Genomic DNA, 27,531 nt, shown 5'->3' with positions numbered 1-27,531 from the left:
GGTATTTTTCTTGTGGTGCCCAGTTAACCACACACTGTTACTAGACATGAAATAAATACTCAGAGTGGTTCTATATTTATCTTTCTTGAAAGGTTTTCTAGATTTGAAAAAAAAAGAAAGCAAAGCTTCTCAAGCCCTTCTCAAGGAGAGTTTCTTAAGGTGTTCACGCATGGAGAAACTGCTTTCAAAGGCTAAACCTCCTTTCTTCAGGGAACTACTAGGAGCTGTGTCAGTTCCAGGATACCTCCCCTATTGCAAAGAGCTGCCAATGTTTATTATTTCACATCCAATTGGTTGTCATAAACAGTTCAGAAGAATGTGATTAGCTTCACATTCAAGAGACTCTGCTAATAAGCCAGCAAGGGAACAGAGAGTGCCAGGGATGCCAGAGTTTGGGGGTTTGCTCTTGGGCCCTTGGAAATGTTTCCAATCAGGCAGAAAAAGTGCTGGAGGCAAAAGCAGAATAAACTCAAAAACTAAAGCAGACTGTGACCATCCTTCTGTGTGTGATTATTGTGTCTTGCTGGGGTGCTGCTATCACAAGCCTGTGATGACATCATGGCAAAACTCAGGCAGACACATCGTGCTCTTGTCAGTGATCTCCAGCCTCTGGAATATTTTGACTAGAGGGGAAAGCAAATGTCATCTCCAGTCTCCCACAGCTACCAAGGACTAACCTCCCTGAACGTCCTTTGATGATTGTACAGCCCAGCAATAAACAAGTTCCAGGCAATAGGTGTATCGTTGCTTGAGGAAAGTCAGAGGCCCACCTTTAGAAACAAGAGGAGAAATTGAAGTGTAGGGCAGGGAGAACAGCCACAGTGCAGAGAACAGCCACACAGGGCAGAGAGAGCAGCCACACAGGGCCAAGAACAATCACACAGTTAAACCCAGGACACAGTCACCACACAAGTGCCAAAAATGCCAGTAAGATACCCCCTGGGAAGATGGCATTTGAGGCCATGTCCTGTTGAGCAAACCTGTGCCTTCCAACCCTACTGGTGTGCTTTAATACAGTTTGGCTCTTTCCTTGAGCAGGAGTTATTCTTTTTACTGAAAATCCTAAGAAAAGAGATTTCCACCAAGAGCTGCAGAAACACACAATTAAAATAGGCCTCCACTCACTGAAGCTTTTCATTTCATACAATGAATCTTGCCCCAGAGACAACCCCCCAATTATTTATTCTAGGTAATAAATGCTCTGCTATTGCAAAAGCAGGTTCTGCACTTGGGGTAGCAACACCTAGCAACATCTCCTCCCAACCATGGGGAAGTCTCCATCTGTGTTGGAATAGGTTAGATAGCTACTTAAATATTTACTAAAGGAAATGTATGCTATGATAAATGTTTACAGAATGCAGTCTATGCTTCTCAAAAGCAGCAGGCTCAAAGTGTGGAATAAATGAGTTGTGTTTACCCAAGCTGGGCAAGTTTTGCATTTGGGAATGTTCTTCAACAATGCAGAGCCTGACACTTTTGTAACGTCTGACAAATGGCAGTTTGTGTCAAAACCACAGCTGGAACTGCAAGCTTGTGTGGGGCAGGGATCACAGCCTCACAGTACATTAGAGGTTGGAAGGGACCTCCAGAGATCATCCAGACCAACTTCCCTGCCAGAGCAGGATCACTTAGGGTAGTCTGCACAGGAATGCTTCCAGGGGGGTTTTGAAAGTCTCCGGAGGAAACTTCACAACCTCTCTGGGCAGCCTGCTCCAGGGCTCTGTCACTCTTACCGTACAGAAGTTTCTCCTCATGTTGAGGTGAAATCTTCTATGTTCAAGCTTGTGCCCATTGTTCCTTGTCTTATTATTGTGCACTACCAAAGGGAGATTGGCCCCCTCCACTTGACACCCACCCCTCAGATATTGATAGACATCGATCAGATCCCCTCTCAGTCTTCTCTTGTGCCGTTGAGAAGCCACTAAATCCATCTCACTTAGGGTGTGGATCCTTATAAAATCTGAGAATTTCTAAGTTTTGCTATTTCAGATTATGAGTATCTTAGCTTCTCTGTACTTTGGTGTGCTGGAAGTGTGAAGTTTGCAATTAGGCATTAAAAGTCAGCTTGAGTGAGAGAGACTACGTGAAAGGGATCTCTTCTAGGTGAAACTGCCCAAAAAGTTAGAGGAAAAGCTTTGTGGAGATACCAGTCTAAGAAAGATCTTTGGAGCAAGGGCTTGAATGAATGTCTGATTCATCCATATACATTCACAGACACCAAATGCAATGAAACCATAATCTTCCTATAGACCCTCACTGACCAAACAGCCAAAGATATCACAGACTGACACAAAAGGTACTCTGGTGGCATGTTGGTCGAAACAGATGCAGGAAAGGGAGCTTTCACTCCTGATTTCACTGGGCTGCTTCCACCAAGGCAGATTCATTCCTGTCTGAGCCTGCCTAGTGATACTTCTGCATACCAAAACCCCCTGAACACTACACAACCTACTTGACCCAGCACAGATTTAACTGTAAGCTACCTGGAAAAAGTCCACTGTGAAACACTTCCAGGGCTATAGGAAAGGAAACACATCTTTGCAATCAACCCTTACTGCTTTAAAACAACTCTGCTGGGTTCAAATCAGTGTGATTTGGCCCCAGGTTTCTGCTGTTGGTACTCTTTGTTGGCTTCTTATCCATGTAACTCATCTGCAGACAGTGGACACCCATGAAGGCCTTTCTGAGGTCATCAAAGAAAACCTCTTTAACATCCCACAACCTTGGCAGGTCTTTCTAGCAAACTATCAGCTAAATAATTCTCACAGTTGTTGGCAGTTCTGGGATTCCATCAGCATTGCAACACACAACATCAGAATTGAACCTTATCCCGCAGATTTGAGTCACCCATCAAGAGGTCATTCCTTCCAAAAGAAGGGCAGCTTTAATTGAATACAGCTAGAAAGTGCAGTACATAACTTTGTTTGGGTCCTTAATATTCCCTAATGGGCTACTGCTGTATGAAAGTGCTGGTGAGACAGAAGTGCAAGGCTGCCCCCTCTTCCCAACACCACCCACATCATGGGAGGAAGGAACACAGGCCATGGAAGATGAAATGGAAGGGTCAAAGAAGAAAAGACAGTGTGCAGCATTTGACAGAATAAACTCTGTCTTAAAGGAAGTATGATAATGTGTGGCTGGGTAGCCAAACACCTGCACAAAAGCAGTGTGCAGCCATCCTCAGGTCTATTTAGCTGCACTGATAGAGACCCTTTACTTTCAGGCACTGCTGTCTTTGCTTTCCAGTGTGCACTCTGGTACTCAGCTTAATCCTTAACTAAATCAGTGCCAAGAGGTTTTCCTGTGTCATGCTCTTCTTGTTGACTGATCACTGCTCAGGAGGTCTCAATGGGCAGTGCAAACACAACGTATTTTCCAGTCCCTTCTCTGGAATACGTTGCACAGCCCCAGTGGAGATGTCGACTGGAGGAACCGGCCTTCCACCCTACAAGTGACGCAAGTGCCTCGCTCTTTCTCTGCAGATAACATGGCTTGAGGGAAGCCCACAAAGCTCAATTCGTTCCACTGAGCAAACAGGGCTTTCAAGTTTCAGGGCATTTGAAAGAGGAAGATCCAGAGAGCTGCTTTATACAGCAACAGCTCAGAGCAAGCAACTGCAGCTTCCAGGGGCCTGATTAGAAACAATTCCAGAAAGCACTGAAGTGCTAAACTTAGGAATCATCCGAGTTCAGTCAGAAGTGCCTGAGATTTAATGCCCCAATGCTTAAGGCAGTGTAGATGATGCTGAAAAACCTTTGCCCCTTTTTTATGAAGTCTGCATCTCCTGAGTTGCCATTGCTGTACATACCTGTGAGCAGCGATTGCCAGTGCACTCTGCACCCCAGTTCATGCCTTCATCGTACCGCAATGGTGTCTTGACCTTTGCCTTCATTTGGTTTAAAGTAGAAAAGCATTTCAAATCTGATAAAAAGGTAGCTGCATTTTATAGACTCACAGAATCTCAAATTGGAAAAGACCTTTAAGATCCTGGAGTCCACCCATGGATCATTGAGTCCAAGTGTGTATTGCTATGCACGGTCCATGCCAGGGGCTGGAACTCAAATCCCTCTGAAAAAATTCCTGAACTTCTGCTAAGACCTCCCACAGAAATCAGGAAAGAATTAATGGGCTGCTGAGTTCCTAATCTGTCCCACCTTGCAGCACCTGAAGGAAGTAGGTGTTACACTGACAGGGAAGAGCTTGACAGGCTGAGTCCCCAGCTAACCAAGCAGCTCGAAGGCAACGGAGGCTGTTGCCAGTGAAAGCCTTGCTGTGGTGAAGAAGGCTTGGCAGAAAAATCAGTGATCTTTCTGGCTGCCAGTGGCTCAGGGGTCTCTGATCCCAGGTTGGATGTGATTTTATTAATTTTTTTTTTCTATTGACCACTGCAGTGGTGAGGAGTCCACTGAGTACTGGGCCCAGGAAAGGTGAAAGGCTTTATGGTCCTGTATGTTTATTGCAGATTTTAGGGGCCACATAAGGAGTGGAACTTTTTGTGTAACCCAGCTGGCAGAAGATCTCTCTGACTGAAAGGTGTTGTAGGGTGAGTGGATTAACTAACAGTCCAGAAGGAAACAATGTCAGTTACTATTACATTATGCTGCTCGGAAAGGGGGTGCTCTTGGGGCACCACAGCCACACTGTTCAGCAACAATCACTCCTCAACATCACAGACAGTCTTTCCAGTTAGTCTTGAACAGCTGGTTCAACCCACTCTAACCAACTATACTAGTGAAGCCCACACCTGCTCCTCAGAGACAGGTACAACTGTACCAGGCTGGTGGGCAGAGAGACACTCTTGTTTTATCAGCTGCTTTGAAAGCACTCAGCAGACAGCATTCACGTGATTGATTTGAATACACTGGTGGCTGAAACACTTACAAGGTAAACAGCTAGATTAATAGATGGGAAATCAAGCTTGAACAGCCTGGTTTGGGGGTGTTGGATGCAAATAGCTTAAACACTTTTCTGACTATCACAAATAAAGCCTGACCAAAAAAAAAAAAAATGGCTTAAGCAAGTAACAAAACCTAGTTACAGTTACAAACTGAAGAGAGAAAGGACAGTGTTCAGTAAAGTTGCCAAGACTCAAGACATTTGGGACCAAGTCCATTCTCTTCCTCAAGGATTTCAACTCACTACTTGGGACACACCCTCATCTCTAGTGTAAAGCTGTATATCCCTGAGGTAGTTTGCTTTCAGACAGTTCCTGGAGCTGTTTCACCTTGCAGGGAATGTTAGCCAAAGCTGCAGTCCTCATGCAAACTAATCTCGGCAATGTCACGCAGGAATGATGCCTGCCTGTTCCACATGACCATACTCTGTGGCACTGCAATAGCACAGAAGGATCCAAATGCCAATAGGTTAAGATTCAAAATATTACTTTTTCTTTATGTTTTAAAGGAACACTGTGGAAACAAAGAAACAAACAAAAATCTCACAGCAACATCATCCAAAGTCAAACTCCTATAACACATTTCTTGGTGCAAGAGAACACAGCCTAGGAGCAGTGCTCTGGTGCTAAGAGTCATGAAGTATCAGCAATGTTTTCTCAGTGACTTCCCAAAACCATACCTGCAGAGATGCTCACCTTCTCCCCACACACTCCTAGGAAAACACCACTCTTCTGCCTACTTTAGACTTGTGTTAATAGACAGGGAGAGCTTCGCACTGAAATTCCCTGCGGAGAGCACAGGTGGGTCATGGCAGAGATCACTGTCACAAGATTCTGCAGGACATCTGCCTGTGCCTCTTCTTTCAGCAGCCAACTGTACAGTTACCATCTCTTCAGATTCCTTCAAAATTCTCTAATTCACTGAGGTATGTGCCTGGTTCAGAGCTGGTTCTTTTTCTTCACATCAAAAGGCTTTGAATGCAGCTCTGTTCTTTCCACAAGCCTATTATGCCTTTGCTGTTAGGTACAACAATGAGGCTTCTGTGATTCCTCTCTCTGCCTCACTGTCACTCTGCATATGCCAGCAGATAACCAACATGTCATTAAGGTCATTGCTGTCAGTCACAAAAGCTGCAGGAAGGCTTCTTGCAGTCCTGATAAGGGAACACCTGCCCAAGCAGTGCCTTCAGACCTCACCACTCACATTCTCCTCCAGGTGCACAGATGCCTTGCCACAAATTATTGTGGTTGAAAGGGTTTGAGTTGCAAGGGGAGAGATGGGAAGAGGGGGGAAAAGGAGCTGTTGTTTTAAACCCGTATCAAACTTCTGCCTGCTTCTGTGTTTGAAAATTGCTTGTGCCTGGAGGTTAGAGAATGGCTGCTCCTAAGCATCTGCTTTCTGACTTTATCTCCACCCCTGCCCCCCAAAATCATGTTTTTATGGGCTTCAGAACAGTTAGCACCCCTTTGATAATTTACAACTGCAAAATGCACACTCTCAAATGACACAGCTTTGGTCTTCACAGCAAATCAAGGCTCAGCCTGTGAAATGGCAACACTTCCCTTACAACCCCAGCAGAGAAAGAAAACTTTAATATCAATACCCAAAAAAGAACACAGAGCTTTTCTAACAGCAAACCCCCCCTTCCCCGCCCCCCAAAGCACTGCACAAGTTTTTTAACCTCAGTGAGCAGTGTGCATCTGGAAATTGGTCCAAATTCCAAAGGAGACTTAATAGTGTCACTTTTTATGTTTCAAACCTTGCAGAGCTGAAGTTGCATCCTTGAAGACTTACAGATAAGATTTCCCTGCCCTTGCACTGTATAAATCACTTATATTGTGAATTCTTGGTACAGGAAAGCATTAACAGTTCTACAGAAACATTTGTCAAAGCAGGAGCAGGAAAAGCAAACAGGAAAGCTTACAGCCTAAGGCATTTTGGAGATGCAAGAACTTAGAATAAGGAAGATTGCTGGAACAAGGATTTTAGGTTTCTCTGGTTATAGAAGGTGAATGGAGAAAAAGGTCTCTTTTCTTGGAAAACGTTATCTGAGGGGAAAAAACAGCAGACAGAAGACATGAATGGATCTGTGTGTCCATTGATAAGTCAAAGGGGTATCACAAAGGGGAGGGATGAGAAGATCAAAAACTATACAGCAGCTGATCCAAAGGCTGGAGCAGCTCTGCTATGAGGTCTGGTAGTTTCAGGCTATGCCTAGAAATTTTCCACAGATCTTGAATAGAAAGTAGTAGAATGTACATTAGGATAGGCTGAGGGAGCTGGGCTTGTTCAGCCTGGAGAGGAGAAGACTCTGGGGAGACCCTAGAGCTGCCTTCCAATCCTTGAAGGGACCCTCCAGGAAGGCTGCAGAGGGACTTTTCCTGAGGGTGTCTAGAGACAGGACAAGGGGCAATGGTTTGAAGCTGAGCGAGAGCAGGGTTAGACTGGAGCTGAGGAAGAAGTTCTTCAGACCGAGGGTGGTGAGACTCTGGAAGAGGCTGCCCAGGGAGGCTGTGGCTGCCTCCTGCCTGGGGGTGTTGAAGGCCAGACTGTATGAGGCCTTGAGCAGCCGAGCCTTGTTGAGGTGTCCCTGCCCATGGTGGGGAGGTTGGAGGAGATGAGCCCTGAGATCCCTTCCTGCCTGAGCCATTGTAGGATTCTGTGATTCTAATTTGAATTTTGAGTGTAGTATTCCCAGGAATTCCCTACAGAAGGAGTTTCTTACACTTGCCCTTGGTTACAGGAGTCTAGAACAAGAAAGGCTGGGTATGACTCCAAAAGAGACAAGCAGCTTCCAGCACAGAGGAGGAAGATGACAGCTGCATGAGAAGCCTGATTTCTACAGTGGTCTCTGGACTGCCAGTGGTTTATAAGTCCAGTTACTGTACAGTAGAAACAGTGCATTAAAGGTTTGTCTAGGGAAATTAATTGAGGACTTGCAGCAAAACAGAAGCTATTATCTAATCAACTTAGCCTCCTCCAAGAATGCTAGCAGTCTGAGGAACACATATTGGACATTATCATGATCAGAGCAAATGCAGCATAAGAGCAGCATGTTGGCAGACAAGTAAGAGAGCTGTGGCTAGGTAACATCTTCATAGTGAGTCACAAAGTAAACCACTTTAATTTCTCAGAATTATTTATAAATGGTGTCTTATCACAAGGTACACCCTTGGAAACATCTGGAACACATCACAGAGTGGAAAAATCATCAACAGATTGAATAACCATAAAATTCAGCTCAAAAAACACAGTGAGAGAAGCAAGGATTGGAGAGTTTGCATTAACTGCTGAATCTTAAATGATGTTCCAAGTACCAACAAACAGGAAATCTCCTTGTTCATGTGCTGAACATCTTTCTACCCTACTGAAGCATCCATGAGTTGCAGATGTGCATTGCTTCATACATCTCTACTCTGCCCTGGTGAGGCCAAATCTGGAATACAGTGTCCAATTCTGGGCCCCTCAATTCAAGAAGGACCTCAGGGAACTGCTTGAAAGAGACCAGCACAGAGCCACAAAAATTATGAAGGGAGTTGAACAACCTCCTTATGAGGAGAGACTGAGGGACCTGGGGCTCTTCAGCTTGGAGAGGAGGAGACTAAGGGGTGACCTCATTCGTGTTTATAAATACATAAATGGTGAGCACCAAGAGGCTGGAGCCAGGCTCTGCTCAGTGATGCCCAAGGACAGGACAAGGGGCAGTGGTGGAAGTTGAGGCATAGGAAGTTCCATGGAAACAGGAGGAAGGATTATTTCCCTGTGAGGGTGGCAGAACATTGGAAGAGGCTGCCCAGGGGGGTTGTGGAGTCTCCCTCTCTGAAGATATTCAAGACCTGCCTGGATGCGTTCTTGTGTGACTTGCTCTAGGTGATCTTGCTCTGGCACGGGGGCTGGACTGGAGGATCTCTCAAGGTCCCTTCCAGCCCCTAACATTCTGTAATTCTGTGATCTGCATTCATTCATTCTTCAAAAGTGAAATCTGTCTGATCTATCTTTCACTAGCAATGGACAGTAACTGCAGCAATTCCTGTTACACCAGACAACTCATATTGCAGAAATGAAACATTTCACTCTTCTAGCAATAAAGAGACTCAAACTTACTTCAGAAGGCACTGATATTCACAGGACACAGCAATATCTCTTCACCCATAGTTTCATAGAATGCATCTGGTTGGAACTGACTTTCAAGACCACCAGTCCAACTCTCAACTCCAACACTAAACCATGTCCCTAAGCACCAGGTCCACAGGCTGCTTGAACATTCCCAGGGATGGTGATGCCAGCACTGCCCTGGGCAGACCATTCTAATGTTTGTGAACCCTTCCAGTGAAGAAATATTTCCTAACATCCAGCCTGAACCTCCCCTGGAGCAGCTTGGAACCATTTCCTCTGATCCTGTCACTTGACACCATGGAGAAGAGGCTGCCTCCTCCTCACTCCATCCTCCTCTCAGGTAACTGTTGAGAGCAATGAGGTCCGCCCTCAGCCTCCTTTTTGTTCAGACTGAACAACCCCATGTCAATGCTTTCAAAAAACAAACAAACAAACAAAAATATCCACAAAACAGAGAGCTGGGACAGCAATTTTTAAGCCATGAGTGCAGGGTCACTAGCAGTTCACAAAATCCAGACTCCTTTTCCAGACTCCACTCTCCTTCGGGGGCAACAAAGACAGAGATGACACTAAAACAGGCTCTAAGTTTATCAGCTAGAAAACACAGCCCGAGCTTGGCACCGTTGATACCGCAGTAGAGGACTTGTAAACTTTCTGTACCACACAAGACCTGCTCTGGTTCTGCAGGCCTCCTGCGAGCATGGGGAGCCACCCTTTGGTCAGCGCTGTAAGTGCACCCGACACAACCAGTCACAGCTGCTGAGAGGTCTGGCGAGGGACCTTTGGAACCACCTTCAGTCTGCAGAAGAGAAGGCTCAGAGAAGACCTTCTTGTGGCCTTCCAGTATCTGAAGGGGACTTACAAAAAAGCTGGGGAGGGACTTTTGAGGGTGTCAGGTAGTGATAGGACTAGGAGGAATGGAGCAAAAATAGAAATGGGTAGATGCAAATTGGAAGTTATGAAGAAATTGTTCCCCATGAGGGTGGTGAGACACTGGCACAGGTTGCCCAGGGAGGTGGTAGAAGCCTCATCCCTGGAGGTTTTGAAGGCCAGGCTGGATGTGGCTCTGAGCAACCTGCTGTAGTGTGAGGTGTCCCTGCCCTTGGCAGGGGGGTTGGAACTAGATGATCCTTGCGGTCTCTTCCAACCCTAACAATTCTATGATTCTACACATTCATTAGTCTTACAGACAGTGCAAGGCTCATCTCTGCTTTCACCACCATCCACAGAGGGTATTTTATCTTTCAGGGCTGACAGGGCTGAGCAATCTCTGCTTGCACAGGGCTCTGAGCATCCCTCATGCTTGGTGCTGTCCCTGTGCTCTGTGCTTTCTGCTCTCTGTCACCTTCACGATGCAGATCAGCTTCCACACACAGAATGTCTGTAGCAGCATTCCTCACTAAAACTTGGATGAAATAAAAAAAAACCACTTTTGTAACTTCACAGACTTCTCTTCCAAGAGCCCAGAATTGAACAAATGAGAAGATTCAGCCTGAATGACGAGTGACTTTTTCATCATGGTGATTTGACAGTCACAGAGCAGCGTGAAAAGCAGACTAACAAATGGAAAAGGCCAACAAACTGCTACCAAATCATTCCATCAAAGCAGGCTGGACATTGATGCAGAAAGGCAAAGTCCTCAAAGAATGCAAAACACAAATATTAAGCCCCAAGAAGGTCAGCTGACTGAGCAGAAAGGGAAACTCATGGAACCTTGCCAGGGAGATAGAAGTGAAGCTTCTCAGGTTTCACAATGAAACCCACAGAGCAATCCCAGAAAGAAAGCAACTGCTGTGCTGCCTCTTAGCCTTGGTGAAAGCAACCTTCTTAAATGCTTCTCTGTTCTATGAGGAGGGACCAAGTTCCCACAGTTTTCCCTTTAATCATCCCTCAGGACTTTGGAGACTGTGGTTCCTTTGTCTTGGGATCATCCCCTACCACAGTCATCTTTTGCTGGTCTGTATCAAGTGGAATCACTCCAGGAGGCAGAGAAGGTGAAGGGTGGGTATGTGAGCACTGGGGAACTCAGACACAGCAGGAAAGCAGCACTTTTGAATTTGGATAGACTTGAGAACACAAAGACTGGGAAACTTGGATGAACTACAGGCTGTTAGGTAGCCTGGTGAAAAACAAGGAAGAAATAGGCTGGAGACAGCCATCAGTTCTGAATAAATGTAATCAGCAGAGACCACACTGAGGTAACCAGCTGCCTTCTGCCCTGCCATTTGCCAGGAAGCAGTTTGAACAACCCAGGAAGCAGTTACACCAAGAGTACCTCCTCACGTGTTCCGTGTGTCTTACAAACACAGCACTACCACACCAGACAAAGCAGATGTGTCCCCACCAGGCAAACATTCCTACTTACATGTTAGACACAAGAAGGTGCAGCATAATCTCCAAGCCCGCACAGCAAGGCAGAAGCAACATCAGGATAACAGAGGAATTTCCAGCTGATCAAACTGCCAGGCTCCTTGCTCTCTGCTTGCATCACTGTCAGTCAAAAGAAGCTTATTTGTCCTTAGGAATCCTTTTTTCCTCCCACCACTGAGCAAGGAAAGCACACCACCAAATCACTGACCAACAGCTCCACTGGCTAAAATCCAGATTTAATTATTAGCCAGTGGTGACTCTCAACCACTTTTCCTCGTTCCTAAGGGCAGAAGCTGCCCAACCAGCTCTTTAATGTGAAATATTGCAGTGACATAAAATGCAAAGGACATGGGACACTCATTACAGTGTTTGGGTGTTTCCCTGAGCTAGGGGACCACCCATGTTGCATACTTTAATGAATTTTGTTTTCAAAAAGAAGTATTTCTTTCAGCCTGCAGGAACACCGCTCCGGATTACAGCCTGCTGCTACCACTACATTCAACACCAGCTCTGATTTGAAGTTGGTGTCCTGTTATGTGTCAGTAGATGAGGAACTTGCACCTTGGGGTCTGACTAAATAGTCTGAGCCAATTTTCTCTTCTACATTTATGCAGGTTCTCCAGATTTTCAAGGTGGTCACTTGATCACTGGAAGCTGAAATCAACACCTAGACAAACCTGGTATGTAAAGGGCTCTTGTGAAAAAGAGCGACCATACTAAAAGATGAGACAGAGCTTTTGGAGTTATGACTGCACTGAGAAGTCAATGGGTTTGAAATTACTTCATTAAACACCATGCTGCAAATCTGCAGGGACAGGAACTCAGGGTTCATTTGCTAGGCCAGGGAATGTTGCAGCTCAGATCCCTCCATCCATACGGATCTGAGCTGCCCTAGGGGTGACTGTAAGGTGCTGAATCTGGAACTGGGAAGAAATTAAAGCAAGGGGCATCATGTGTCTGAGAGAAGTTTATCTCCAGAAGACAACACACTGTTTATATTTATTCTGAAACACTTGTAAGAGAAGAATGATAAGCCAGTCACCTTATTTCTTCATTGCAGAAGAGCCATTGTTTGCTTTGCTTCTGTCAGAACACAGCAGTTGCTCAGTGCATTGCTTAACACACAAACATGGACTTAGAGAATCACAGAATGGTCCAGGCTGGAAGGGACCTCCAAAGCTCATCCAGTCTGACCTCCCTGCTGACATCCCCAACTCCATCAGGCTGCCCAGGGCCTCGCCCAGCCTCACCTTGAATATCTCCAGGGAAGGAGCCTCAACCACCTCTTTGGGCAACCTGTCCCAGTGTTCCACCACCCTCATAGTGAAGAACTTCTTCCTGATACCCAATCTAAATCTGCTCTTCTCTAGTTTGAAGCCATTGCCCCTCATCCTGTCACCGCAGGCCCTTGCAATCAGTCTCTCTCCATCCTTCCCATAGGCCCCCTTCAGGTACTGGAAGGCTGATATTACTTTTCCCCAGAGCCTCCTCTTTTCCAGGCTGAACATCCCCAGCTCCCTCAGCCTGTCCTTCTAGCAGAGCTGCTCCAACCCCCTAATCATTTTTGTGGCCCTCCTCTGGACCCTATCAGGTCCATATCCTTCCTATATTGAGGGCTCCAGACCTTTACACTTCACCAAGCTGCAAAAATTCCACCCAAAAGGTAAATATTGGACATCCAGAATACCTTGCTTCATCTCCACCTGTATCCTAAAAGTTCAAAACCAAATGACCTTACTCTAAACAAGAGTCCTGATGTTTTCAGTTTGGGTTGTTGTGCATGACCAGAAGCATCACAATGCTGCACCTAAGCACCGAATGTGTGAGCAGTCGCTTCCGTTCTGGTGGTCTTTTAGTCAGCACTGATTTCATTCAAGACCATAGAAAAGGAGGCAGTCAAAAGGACCCAGAGGGAACCATTGCTGCTGCCTCCTCTGTACAACAGACTCCTGAATTCCAATAAAGAAAAAAACCAGCTAGGAATTTATTCAGATGAATTAAACCTCTTGTCTTTACACATGGAGAGAGAGCTGGTGCAGAACCAGCACCTCTGCAACGTGTTCAGCACATGCCTCTAGTTACATGTTCCTTAAAGGCAGATGCAGTGAAACCTTCCCATGATGACCAAGACCTCCTTTCCTTGCTGCAAGAACCTAGGCAGATGCCTTCAGGAGACACTCAGGAAGTTGCCAGCTAGAAAAAGGGGCATGTAACAATAACTATAATTCTCTCAAGCAATAGGCAGGAACTGGGGGAAGGTCCCAGACAACTCCTGAGTTCCCATAAAGGAGTATCCACAGTGACCATCTTACAGTGCTTTTTGTGGAGACTGACCACTTTGGGTGGCAGACCTCAGGGAACCTCAACCCAGCTCCTGGTACACAAGACAGAGGCAACACTCACATACCTTTGCTTTGGGTGCAGCTGGCAGAAAGCCCTTCACACAACTCTGCCCTGCCATTCCAAACCATGGATGTCCTGGGTGACTGTGGCCAAGCAGGATGTGCCTGCTGAAGAATCACCACTGCCTTTGCTCATGCCCGTGTTCCTGACATGCAGCTTGCTGCCAGCTGTAATTTCACCTTTGACACTCAGCACTGCAGAAAACAAGGTAATTAAAGCTTAACACCTTTCTGAAGGTGATCAGCCCTCTCCATTTGAACTTAGAGCCTTTTCACCTCTGCTTTAATGGTGCCAGTAAAGGTTGCCAACAGCCATTAAAGTAGCATCTAGCATCCAACCGTCGTGGGGTGCTCCAACCCCCCCTTCCCCCACCTCCATCAGCAGAGGTTTGAATTGGGGAAGAGAAAGGCATGAAATTGCCTTCCCCTCCTCCTCGGGCTTGAGCGGGCAAGGCAAAATGGGCGCCCACGCTTCCCGCCGGGAGCTGAAGCCCCTCACCTGTGGTCACCGGTGGGGAAGCCCGCGCTGCGATTCGGAGCTGTGATTGGCTGGGCTCTTCCCGCCCAGTATATACTGGCACTGAACACCCTGCCAAGGGAAATCTTAAACGCAGTGACCAGAAAGTGGTCTCCGGGTCATTTGGGGCGGGGGATCATTTTTGGACTCGCTCTGCTCTCACTCTAGATTTGGTTTCCTGGGATTCGTGCTACATTCGCGGCAAAACTGGGGAGATCGGCATCCGGACCTGGCTCCTCCACGGCCCTGCCTCCCCTGGGGCCCTGCTCCCTGCCCCGCGCTGGAGCGACCCTGCCTGCCGTAACACTGCGGCTGCGGAGGGCAACACGCCGGCAGCGTCCTCCTGCGTTGCTCTGATAGTGCTGCTACACGAGTTTTGCCTCGTGGGAGCTGTGTCTAAGGACACTATCTTTGGCGGGCCCCTTTTCCTTTGGATTTATGTCGGGTGATGCACAAATTGGATTATAAACTCTCAGTTCTGGAGCCTGCCCCCGAGGAGAGACCCTAGGGACCATCTCCAAATTCCTCCCGCGTGCTCGTGAGTAAAATCCGACCCATCGGCTTTCCCTGGGGGCCTGGCCCGCCTCTGATTTTATAAGGGGGATAAAGCTATTTTCTGAATTCCCCAAATTGTACAAAAGTTGCCCGTAAGCATCCTGGTAGAATTCGTGACCAAATAGAGAATTAAGCAGGCTGGACAAATCCTTCAAGATCACCAAGTCCAACCTATCACCCAACACCATCTAATCAACTAAACCATGGCACTAAGTGCTTCATCCGGACTCTTAAACACCTCCAGTGATGATGACTCCACCACCTATCTCCCTGGGCAGCACATTCCAATGGCAAACATCTCGTTCTGTGAATAGAGCCTGTAAATAAAATTTGACCAGTTTTGTACATCATTTTGGGCTGGGGTTTGGGGGGAAAATAAATATAACTCTGTAATTCCCACCTCGTTAATTTAATCCCAATCAAAACACAAACCAGCAACCATAAGCCTCTAGGCAACTCCTCCCAGCCCCTGGCAGAGCATTTAATTAGAACTAACTCAGGGTGAGCCCCTGTTTGTTGATGGTGCCCTCTCACCTGTTACCAGAGAAGAGATACAAATGTGACACAATTTTAAACAGTGTGCATTTGACAGGACATAGTTGGAGTAAAATTTGTGTTTTAAAAATAATCCTTCCTTTTGTGACCTTTAGTCTACTACTTCTTTACTTTATTGCATTATTTCCCCTTTTCCCATGCATCCTTCTTGCTCATCTCCTACACTGTTAAGATGAAGAGCAGTACTAGACTGACCAGTTTTGCCTTTGGAATCCCTTTATCAGTTACCCATAGAGTAGCTCTGTGCTTAAATTGCAAATAATCCTTGGGGAAATCTGAATCCAAACCAGGAACCCTTTTTAACTGCCCTCTCAGAATTGTTTCTGGAAGCATTTCTCTTAGTACTGAGTGTTGCAACTTCTCCACAGAACAGCAGCAGTGCTCTAAGCTTATGTTCTGCACATACTTTACATCCTGAACATGGAACAGCGCAAAGGGAAGCAATGTTTTTCCCTAAGAGTAATTAATGAGCTGCAAGGAGGAACTGGCTGGCATTACACATGGGGCACATCACGCAAGTACATAGAGCAGATCAGCATGTTCTGTCCAAAGGCTGGGAAGCGCCTCAGCGACTCCCAGCTGTCTGTAAAGATATTGTACTTGAGGAAAACACAGTGCTCCATGCTGGTGGATGGAGTGATATCCCTGCTGAGGATATAGACTCCATCATTGTGCAGAGTGCACGTCAAGTTCAGGCCTGATTTGGAGGTGTTCTCTTTGAGGTAGAGCCATTCTTTGGTAGCAGTGTTGTAAGACTGCACAGTTAAGGCGTCCTCGCTCCGGCTGGACTTCTGGTTTGGTCCAAGCTCATGGATGCAGCCCCCCACCAGGTAAATGGTTTCCTCAACAGACAGCATCTGCTGCTTGCGAACGTGCACGTCGCAAAGTTCAAAGGTGGTCCAGGAATCAGAGGTGGGGCAGTACTGCAAAATGTTCATGTTCCTATCTGAAACACAGGAGAAACCATTGCAAATGAATAAGAAAGTAAAGAAATAAGACAATAAGTATGAAAATCGGAAAATAAACAACCAAATAAGCAAGCTTCCTCCTACCTGTAACCAGCCATTATTACTGACTGCTGATGTAGCATTACAGTGCAAAAGCACAGAAGACCAGGGAAGAAATATTGATCATAGAGAACTTCAGGTCTTTGACATTCATGATAAGGTCTGAACGTTCTGCTCCTTTGCGGAGGGAAAAATGAAGCCACTTCTGGTACATTACGTGATGGAAGTGGTCTGGGGATGTGGATTTCAGCAGAACAATCCCTGCTTTTGATCTTATGGTTTTCATTTTTGTCTCCAATTGCAATAAGAATTTTTCTTCAAAGAATTATTCTGCTCTCCAATAGTGATCCCAAATGACTCAAAGTATCATGAAGACAGTGTGCTTCCTTAATGGCTGTGAAGCGATGGTTCACCCAGGCTTAACTTGGGCCCTTGGCATTTCCTTCCATATAAACCAAGAGTTTTAGGGAATAAAATGGATGAAGCTAGTTTACATTTCAGGAAGTGGCATGGATGAGCTAAGGATGCATATTCAGGACCTTATAAAGAGAGAGATCTAAGCTTAAATCCAAACTCAAGTGACAAGCTGCAACAGGTTTGCAGACTCCAGCCTGGTCTTTTAATAAAATCTACTCCCTGTTCTAAGTCTGTGCTGCATGATGATATCCAGATGAGCTTCCATGTGGAAGAGCAGAAGGTGACATACTGACATGTTTTCTAAGGGCACAGCTATAAATAGCCATAAATGTAACTGCATTGTCATGAACAAAACACCCCAGCAGTGTGACCAGGGAGTGCGTCTGCTTGCACTCTGGTGGTGTTCAGTCAGAGTTTATTACTTCACACTGTCTTCTGGAACACCTAATCCACTTCAAACCAGGGCAAAAGAGCGTGAAGATGTCATGACAATGCTCTACGAAATTGCCGATCAGAAGTCTGCAGAGACAATTCATGGTTCTCTGACTCTTTGGGTGGAGGGAAAGCACAACGAAGTTTCTAGGTCTACCTCTAGCAGTTATCTTCCCAGGTGGAAAGTGCTATGAAAACAGTCTCCAATGGGATGGCCCTCATTTACTCACTCCAGAGCCTGAGTCTCATATCCACTGAAACAACAACAAACCCCACAATACACCACATGAACGTCACAGTGTGTGGCATTGAGTTGCTATTAGGATGGAGGTTCACGAGTGAGAACTGAGAAGTGGCAGCGGGGCCTTTATTCAAGAGGTGCCAACATAATTTACAGAGGAAAATCCAGATCCTACCATCTTCAGGGAAGAGCAGTCTGAGGAGAAAACCCACATCCCACCTCCCACAAAGCCTGCCCAGACTGAGGCACATGCAGAACTCCTAAAAGCAGAACAACCAAGAACAGGCGTTCACAACTTCATTGCTGCATGTGATGTACTTCTGCAGTGAAGGCAGTGAAACAGCAAGTGAAGCTCAGCACCACGCAGAGAGTCAGCCCTCAATGCTCTCCCAACATTTATAAAACTGGGCAGCTCAATCACCTGTGTAATTCTGGTTCTGCAGTCAGACACCGACTGCAGACCCTTGTTTAGAAAAAGATCTTTATTTCTGTCAAGCGCAGGCCTTGTATTTAAACATATTTAGGGCTCATCTACTGCTCACAACATTTTCACTTTCCTGTTTCAATTTAAAATGGCTTTTAGGAAAAGACAGAGGCCTGAAGGTCAGTGGCAATCCCCTGAGGTGTGGAAGACAGCAAGTAACTCGCTGACTATCTTCCTTCATTCAAAAGCACAGGTAGTAAGTACTGAGTAAGAAGCTTGACACAGGGGAGCAATCCTGACAGCATGCTTTGTTGCTAAATTTTAATGGGAAAGCATCTGCATGAGCAACATCCTGGTCTTTATTCATGGTACTAGGAGCAGACAGCCTGAAGGAAGAACAGCACAAGCACTAGAACAGCAACATGCAAAGTGCAGGGGTGTAGGAGAAGACCTGGGACTCCCATCCTCCCAGCGCACTGGTAACCAAATCAGGGCTTTTGCTTCTTACCTCTTCTGTCTCTTTCCCTAGACAAAAATATGGTCTCTAGACTCCTATTACTCTATTCCAGCTCCCTCTCCTTGTTCTCTGCTCTTGTCCCACAGGATGTTTCCCCTTGGGTCTGACTTTTCGACTTTTCATCACAGCAAACATTGTATTCCAGACATCTTTCAGTCCTAATGCCAGCTACCAACAAGTCCTTTAGTGGGAATGATCAGAGGACTCGAACTGTGGAGCACACCAGAGCACAACCCTACCTATGGCCACAGGCTCACTAGTATCTTAAGCCATCAGGTTCTGGGTCAGAAGGGCCCAGACAAAAATGCTCTTGAAGGTTGACATTGCCACAGGGTTGTGAAGAGTAAAAGGGTGCTTTTCATAAACCCTATAATAGCAAAATCTGCTCAGAGACTCGAAGGACAGCTTGTTCTAATGGCAGTTTAGCTTTGCATGCAGCACTCTGTAAGAGCCAAACTCTATTTTTATTCTCCAGTTGGAAAACAAAAATGAAAACAACTGTGGGCAAATGCAGTGGGCAAAGGCCTAGAGACAGGAATTTAAGCTTAGTAAATCCTGGTAAATACTGAACATTTGACATTAGAGTGAAAAAAAAAACCAACTTCTAAAACTCTGAGCAAATGGTATTCCTCCCAAAGAAAGACACTGTGTGCTTAGGAAATGAACAAATGGGAGCTCCTTGTCTTTATGTAGGGCAAAAGCATGCCACTTAAAAAGTCATTGGCAGCAGGGAATGCAACTTCAAATTTTCCCCTTGGTACAGTATCTTCAGAAAATGCTACAGAAAGGAAGTAAAAATGTTGACTCTTGCTTAAGGTTTTGATTAATTATTCCATGAAGTTATTTCAGCACTGAGAAATCTCACCTATAGCTTGAATTTGCCTGTGAAACACTGGAATGCTCCAGTGAAAGGACCATCACATCTATTAATACATGAGAAACACTAAGCCAAGCGGGGATTTTCTTCATGTTTTTCCTTCTGACAGTCTAAGATGGGCATTCAAAAAGTAAACTCAGTGTATCTGTGGAGCCTTCTCTTTCTACTGTGTGATCAAAATCTAAAACCACCACAGGCCAGGCTGGGTGCTTGTCCCCTTCACAATAACAGAACCCTAGGCCCTGCCAAACCCACAAATTACCCCTGTGACAGAGCTCATTTTTTTTGTGTCACTTGGTAATTATTTTCTCCCAGTGTCTGTTTTTTTTTCCTACATGTTTTAGTAAGTATTATGCAGCTTTCTACATGAGTTCAAAAGATTTCCTGAAGAAGAGGAAGAAAAGGATGCAGGCCTTCAAGCAACCAGGTATCAAAGCCCAAGAGCAACAAGCAGGCTTCTACCTCGCGTGGTGTATCCTCCAATCACGTAGATCTTGCCCTTGCATTCGCAAGCTGAGAACTCTGCCAGAGGGTTTGGCAGGGATGCTACAAAATTCCACCAGTCGTTTTCTGGGTTATAGCACTCCACGTTGGAGAGGGACTGGCCACCGATGGCATAGAGCTTTCCATTGACAGCCAGGAGCTTGAAATTGGACCTGAAAGAAAAGGCTGCAGCGTTCAAATGGGTTGCATAGGCATAAACATACCAGGAAGAAAGTGCTTCCTACCTAGGCTCAAACATACTCATGGAACCACGGAATGATTTGGCTTGGAAGGGACCTCCAAAGGTCATCCAGTCCAAGCCCCCTGCAGTCAGCAGGGAAATCCTCCACTAGAGCAGGCTGCTCAGAGTCTTGTCCATCCTGACCATGAAGATCTCCAGGGATGGGGCCTCAACTGCCTCCCTGGGCAACCTGTGGCAGTGTTCCACCCCCTTCATGCTGAAGAACTTGTTCCTCACATCCAATCTAAATCTGCTTTTCTCTCTTTTCAAAGCATTGGCCCTCGTCCTGTCCCTGCAGGCCTTTGCAAACAGTCCCTCTGCAGCCTTCTTGTAGCCCCCTTCAGGTACTGGCAGGCTGCTCTTAGGTATGCCTGGAGCCTTCTCTTCAGCACTCACAACTTGCCCCATCACTTCATTCATACGCTGTGTCCTGTGAGCTCCTCTGTGTGAGGGCAGTGAACAGGGACATTCTGGATGCAAATGATGTTGATGCTGACATTGATGATTACTGTATTCTGGATTTTAAACTGGCCTACTTTGGGCTCTGATGTTTAGTTCACTCATGTTCAGCAGATGTCTCATTTTCACTTGGCTTTTAGTAAAGCAAAATGTACTATATATATACACAGTGAAGGATCCTCTGGAAGTTAGAACTGCAGAAATGTCAAACAAGCCTTGATGAATGCCCATGACTGTGCACTTGGCTTCGCCTCCAATCTCGAGCCACTTTAATAACCTCAATAACCAGAAATTTAAAGCTGTGCACATTGAACTGCATTCTGCAAAAGAAAGAAGAGAGAATCTTCTGTACCCTGCTAAACACATCCTTGGTCCCCATGGAGCAAGAGATCTCTGTCAATTGAAGTGGCACCCAGAACTGAGCAGAAGGCAGAGCAGTAATGCCTTGTGGCTCTGCTTCTTATTCTGCTCCACTCTGCTGTCGCACTCCATGTATGGCAAAGGACAGTTTTCTAATTGCTGCAGGGCAAGAAGCCTTTAGGCTTACATTTTTAAGAGAATACAGGCAGAAACAAATGGCTTGTGATACTGAAGGTGCAAGCTTGGAGGAAGAAACTGGAGGACCTGAAGATGGAGGGCTTGGATGCTCATCTAATCCTGCCAGCCACGAAAGTTGGACCAACAAAAGCTGAGCTCTTCCTCTCTTCAGAAACAGTTTCCTTGGCTAGAAAGATTCCTTCTCTGCTGCTGAATCAAACTGATTCTACTATCCCAACTAACTGGCTATGTGAAAGTCACTGGAGTGCTGCAACCCATCATAAAATCTGTAAAACTGGAGTGGGGCTTTGGACCTAGATTGGCCTACTGAGCAGCAAATGGAATGAACCCAAGATTCAAAACTTACCACTAAGTAAGGTTTGACTTGACAAAAAGAATCCTGCCTAGCAGCAGACTGCCCTGAAATTTCTTTTGATTAAATATATTTGGGAAAATCATTTGTTTCAAGGCAGAATAATTTTAGTTTTGTCAGCCCAAGACAGCTTTAGAAACTCATATCCTCCTTTGAAGGATTAACTGCTTTTAATTAGCTTTATTTCCTGATATTTATGATTAGGTCACCTGGCTCATCTCTTCTCTACAATAATTATAGTTTCCACCTCAGAGAATACAGAGCAGCATAATGGGTATGAAATGAAAATCGTTATTTGCAGAACATTCTGCTTTTCAGAGCAATTTACCTGTGCTAAAGGTTATGGTGGAAAAAAAAACACCAAAAAACCACTGACTAACAGACAGACAAAAAACACAGAACAGAAATGCATTTTCCAAATAGTCTTTTAAAACCTAAAGTATGTTACAAAGTCTTTAAATCTGTGGTTATGAAAGGAGATGGTGCAGGAGTTTTGGCCAACAAACTCAATTCACACATTGACAGCGTGTCCTAGAATGGCTCAGGGTGGAAGGGACCTCAGAGCTCATCTACTCCAGCCTCCCCACCATGGGCAGGGACACCTCTCAACTAGACTGAGATGCTCAAGGCCTTATCCAACCTGGCCTTCAACACCCCCAGGCAGGAGGCAGCCAGAGCCTCCCTGGGCTCCCTGACTCACTCCAACTCCTCTGTGGATACCAGAACTGGAGGCAATATTGGAGGTGGGGTCTCAGCAGAGACTGTAAGGTTCATTTGACTCAAAAGTAGCTGCAAGCATCCAGCAGCATACTTTGTATGGAACTTTGGACAATGGCTCAATAAATGATGAAAAACTTCTGCCATTTGCCTTTCAATGCCAGTAACAGCAGGTGTTTGGATGGGAAGTGAGCATGAGGAAATACTTAGTGTATTTTTTACACTCCTTTAATGAACATTAAAAGAGTGTAAAATTCACTAAATATTTCCTAATGTGCTGGAGCAGCTGGAAACAAGGAAAGCAAACAATGAGCAGGCAGCCAGCTCTCCACAACTAAAAACTATTCCATGGATTACAGCTTGGAAACAAGAGAGCTGAACAGTCAGTCCATCAGATTCATGCCATATAATTCCACTCACACCAGTGAGTTAGCTACACTCAAGGGATCAAAAGTACTCTCCAAGGGCCAGGCCCAGTGTGTACCCTTCTTGTTGGGACAAAGCCAGCTCTGAGCTGCCTTCTGATGTCCCATGTTTCCTCTCAAAGGAACCCCAGGAACACAAGGCAAGTGTGAGCTGCAGGGTCTGACCATAGTTCAAACTACTTTTTTCATTCAATGAGGACAAGCACAGAGCTCTACATGCACACAGGAAGAAAAATGTCAGGCAGAACTGCAAAGGAACTCGGGGTCAGAGTGCAGAGATGTCTGAATACACGACAGTGGTAAGCAGCTTGAATAAACCCCACCTATTTCTGGGCTGCATCAACATACAGAGAGGTATCTATAGAGGAGACTGCTGTGAAAGTGGCTATAGAGAGAACAGCAAGGGTTCTTCTGCTTCACTGACAGAATCCATTTAGCACACAACAAAAGTTAGCACAGAACTTAGAGAGGACTTCCTGATAAGGCAGGGAGACACTGGAACAGGTTGCCCAGGGAGGTTGTGGATGTCCCCTCCCTGAATGTATTGAAGGCATGGCTGGGTGAGGCCTTGAGTAACCTGGTCTAGTGGGAGGTGTTCCTACCCATGGTAGGGGGTGGAACTAGATGATCTTTAAGGTCCCTTCCAACCCAATCCATTCCATTAATCTGTGAATCAGAGGGTTGGCTAAACATGGGAATGAGTTACCTAGAGGAAGAAAATTGGAATCCACATTGCTGGAGGTTTCAATACCAAGTCAGAAATGCATTTGCAAGGCCTGGACTAACTAACCTGTGCTTCCAACCTGCCAAATGACCAGCTTCCACCTTAATGTTTCTCATCAATCAGACAGCTTCTTTATTCTAAAGCATTTACAGCAGACACAAAGGCTCATGAAAGCAAAGCTATGAAGGCAATTCTAAAGCATTTTACATTTTTTACATGAGCCACTTCTCTCACATTTGTGACATGACTCTGCACCCAGCCTTTAGTTTGGGAAGCATGTGATAAGTCTGTGACACTAATGTGGAGTTCAGCATTTCTGGAAATTCTAATTTCTCTTAACAAATAGGAATTTTAAGTGAAAAAAAAAAACACATTTAAAAATGTGGAAAAAAGAAAGTCTCATAAACCACCACTGCTCCTCGGGAGCATTCCCTCCTGTATTCATCTAAGAGTCCTGAGAATGGCACAGATTGCTCACAAAAACCATCTTGCATGTGTAGAATCCCAGCCAGGGGCTCACAAGGCTCTTCCAAGTCTGGAAGATTTACCTGCAATGAGTAGGAAGGTTCTGAAGGAAAAGAAAAGCAGAATACACAGCTGTAACTTGAGCAGCAGAAATCCTATGAGGATATTATTTTTAAATAGCAAACTTCAGCTGACAGCATCATAGAATCCTACAGTGGCTCAGGTTGGAAGGGACCTCAGAGCTCATCTCTTCCAACCTCCCCACTATGGGCAGGGACACCTCTCAACTAGACTCAGCTGATCAAGGCCTCACCCAGCCTGGCCTTCAACACCCCCAGGCAGGAGGCAGCCACAGCCTCCCTGGGTAGGCTATTCCAGAGCCCAACACCCTTGTACTGAAGAATTCCTCCTCAAATCCAGTCTGATTGAAAGATAAGTATGGATAAGTATTCAAGGGCCTTACTTGAACAGTCCCTAATGTGTTTTGCTACCTTCTAGTCCCCAAAGACCACAGGTGGTCTTGGGCAGCTCTTAGAGAAAGTTTCTCCCGTGAAAACACTATTCCAAGAACAGCAATATCTTTATTCTGAAGAAATCTGTTATGCACTGTTTGTGACCAGCACTAGATTTAACCCTCAGATAATGACAGATTCTGGGCTCAGTCACAAGGTTCCTATATGAGCTTGAGCAAATTATTTTATCTTCCTCCTGTATGGCTAAATAGGGAGCAACAGTTTCTCAGCTGATGTGGACATCACATAAATATTATAGACAGCAGTTACCTATGGTGAAGAGATCTGAAGATACAGTAGTGAGATCTTTACATCTAGAGAGAAAGTTAACACCTGTAACAGAGACCACAATGACTGCTGAGTGTCCAGCACACATCTGATGGCTTTTGCCTTCTACTTAGAAGTAAAGTGGGTTGGCTTCATCCGTGTGTGTGCAGAGCATCTCAGCATCCTGGATTCTGCATTATCAGAATGATCAGAGGGTTTCCTTCTGTGAGGAAGGGCTGAGAGGGTTGAGGTTGTACAGCCTGGAGAAGAGAAAGCTCCAGACAGACCTTCTGGCAGCCTTTTAGTGCTTAAAGGGGGCGTCTATGAAAGTTGGGGACAGCCATTTCAGCAGAGCATGTTGCCGCAGCACAAGGGGTAATGGTTTAAAACTAAATGAGGGTAGGTGTGAACTAGATAGAATTTTTTTACAGTGAGGATGGTGAAACACTGGCACAGGTTGCCCAGAGAGGTGATAGATGTCCCATCGCTGGAAACACAATGTTCTGATCTAGTTAAAGACGTTCCTGCTCATTGCAGGGTGGGATGGACTAGATGACCATTAGAAGTGCTTCTGTTGGCCTGGAGGAGTGATGAGGATAGAGTGGGGCATGCCAGGAAGGGCTGGGGAGTGCTGTGGGTGGGCTGCAGGGTGCTGGGTAGGCTCTGAGGGATGCTGGGGATGGATTGGAGGTGAGCTGGGGATGGACTGGGAGATGTTGAGGACAAGCTTCAAAAAGGGGTTGGATGTGGCACTTGGTGCCATGGTTTAGTAGTCATGAGGTGTTGGGTGACAGGTTGGACTTGATGATCTCTGAGGTCTTTTCCAACCTTGTTGATTCTATGATTCTAAGTCCCTTTCAACCCAAAGCGTTACATGATTCTGTGACTGAACAGGAACCAGAACGAGGGTAGGTAAGAGGGTATGTATGAATTTCATACAAGGTATGTATGAAATTCACCCCTGGGATGCTATTCTATCAGCTGACAGAGATTCACTGGCAGACAGTCACATGACTGTAATTCTGGAGCAGCATGCTGGCCAACCACCCTGCTTACTTTACTGCTGCATAACAAACTCAAAATACAATGCAGAGCTCTAGCTGCAGCACATCTGTGCAGCAGACAGGCACCAGTGCTGCTCGTGACCAATGCGAAAACCCCAATGCTAAAAATCTCCCTGTTTTTGACTCCTATGGCACAGGGCTGCACTCTGGCCACAAAATGGCAAGCAAGCCATGAGGGAGCCAAAATGTGATGTTCAGAAAAAAACCACCACCACCAAAACTTCAGAGTTGAGCCTCTGTGAAGAGGTGTCAGCAGAGTTCCCACCAAAAAAACCCAACCAAAAACCACCAAACAAACTTGCCTTGATTATCACTCAGGAAAAGCCACAGTCACTTGCCACAGCTACCTTGCAGTCTATGGGCAGGCACAACTCAAGATTCTTTCTGACTTGCAGTAACTACCATGAAATGTATGAATAGAAACTGTTCAAAAATAACAGAGACTGTTCAAAAATATCCATTCCCGTACTACTGTTCTGCAGTAAATGGCCAATGTGAAATTCCATGCTAAAAAAAGGTACCTTGTTGCCACCTACATATTGTCCCACAGTTGAGGCCTTAACCAGGGGCATTTAGGAAACCAAAAGCCACCCCTCTCACCCTTCTCTTTCCATGGCAGGCCTGGACCACACAGAACAGGCCCCTGTGCATGGGCAAAGCTGTGCTGTAGCAGGATGCCTGCTGCTGGCAAAGATGCACTTTGCTAGGCCTGTCCTGTGGCATCCTGCCCAGCCATCCCCAAGCACCCCAGCCCTTCCCACCACACCACGCAGGAGACACTGATGAAGCAGGTCTGAATCATTCCTGGTAGCACCGAGTCCAGGCAACAGCAGGTGACTCAAGGGAGTCTGTTTGGACACCACACAGGGACACAGGTGTGTATCAGAGAGCAAGGGTTACCTCTTCTGGTTCATTGAAGCCAGCTGACTCCACTCATTTAGGCAAGGATTGTAACAGTGGGCAGCTGAAATCTCCTGGCTGGTGATCCTGTAGCCTCCAACGATGAAAAGGTAGTTGTCCAGTATCGCTGACCCATAGCCTCGGACGTTGACCAGATCAGGAGGCAGGTTGTTGGCCAGGGGCAGCCACCGCTCGGCTTCCTCGTCATACCTCAGCATAGACCAGGGAGCTTCCACCTGAGGGTGACAGCCCCGACGCAGGCCCAGGGAGGAGGCACTCTTGAAGTCCCCGATGGCCACCAGAGTGGCGGTGCCCCTCATCCGCATCTCCTTCAAGTGCTGCTGGAGAGCCTGGGGCAGAAGCAGATGCGGCCGAGCATCGGGCCTCCGCAGCACCTGGTGGTAATGGGCAGCCATGAACTCCAGACAGGCGTCGTGCAAGTCCTGCAGCCCATAGACCTGAGCCAGGCGGTGCAGCTCGAAGCAGTTGCCCAGCCTCACCTGGGAGAGCAACAAGCGAAGCAGCGGCGTGACCTGCAGGTAGGAAGCAGCTTCCACCAGTTCCTCCAGCAACGGGGGGTCCTCATCGCTCCCCTCCTCCTGCTCCAGCCTGGCCAGGCAGGAGGTGTTGATAAAGTCCAGCACCAGCTCCAGCCCCAGAGCGCTCAGGCCCCCCCGCAGCAGCTGCTCCTCTTGACCCTGCCCTGCTTCCCGCATGCCCGAGCGGTAGAGGGCTCGGAAATAGTCGCTCTGCTCGATCAGCTTCCTCTTGCATACCGGGTAGCACTTGTCCCCCAGCCGGATCTGCACCACCTCCTCTCCTGCGCCAGCCTCATCCCCTTCTTCCCCTTCCCCCGCCTCTTCCTCGCGTCGCCGCCGCCGCTCCGCCAGGGACATAGCTCACCCCCTCCCCAAGCTGCGCCCCTCAGCCCGGCCGCTGCCGGCCGCCGGCAGACTCCTCCTCCCCGGCCGTCGCGGCCCGGCTGGGCTAGGCTGGGCGGAGCGGCACCGCGCGGGGCCGGGCCGCGCCGCGGGAGGCG

General features: G+C 46.6%; 1 protein-coding gene across 1 annotated transcript; it reads right to left on the bottom strand.

Annotated features, from left to right (window-relative positions):
• Window positions 1–15,248: 15,248 nt before the first annotated feature.
• KLHL42 (kelch like family member 42) lies at window positions 15,249–27,428 on the bottom strand. The gene is made up of 3 exons (XM_068162400.1): window positions 26,493–27,428; window positions 19,788–19,981; window positions 15,249–16,356 (listed from the first exon to the last, which is right to left on the bottom strand). Exons 1-3 carry the CDS (start codon window positions 27,386–27,388, stop codon window positions 15,905–15,907), a joined length of 1,542 nt encoding a protein of 513 aa, XP_068018501.1. The 5' UTR covers window positions 27,389–27,428; the 3' UTR covers window positions 15,249–15,904.
• Window positions 27,429–27,531: the final 103 nt, after the last annotated feature.

The sequence above is a fragment of the Melanerpes formicivorus genome, unplaced genomic scaffold, assembly GCF_026170545.1.
Source record: "Melanerpes formicivorus ecotype bairdi unplaced genomic scaffold, bMelFor1.0.p_v2 SCAF_64, whole genome shotgun sequence".
NCBI classification, from domain to species: domain Eukaryota; kingdom Metazoa; phylum Chordata; class Aves; order Piciformes; family Picidae; genus Melanerpes; species Melanerpes formicivorus.
Note: the sequence above shows the minus strand (reverse complement) of the source record. Positions and strands in the feature narration are given on the sequence as shown.

Coding starts and splice junctions, on each gene's coding strand:
- KLHL42 (XM_068162400.1), bottom strand. CDS start 27,388: ATGTCCCTGGCGGAGCGGCGGCGGCGACGCGAGGAAGAGGCGGGGGAA. Junction 19,982..26,492: donor GCTTCAATGAACCAGAAGAG/GTAACCCTTGCT, acceptor CTTTTCTTTCAG/GTCCAATTTCAAGCTCCTGG. Junction 16,357..19,787: donor TGGAGGATACACCACGCGAG/GTAGAAGCCTGC, acceptor CCTGTGTTTCAG/ATAGGAACATGAACATTTTG.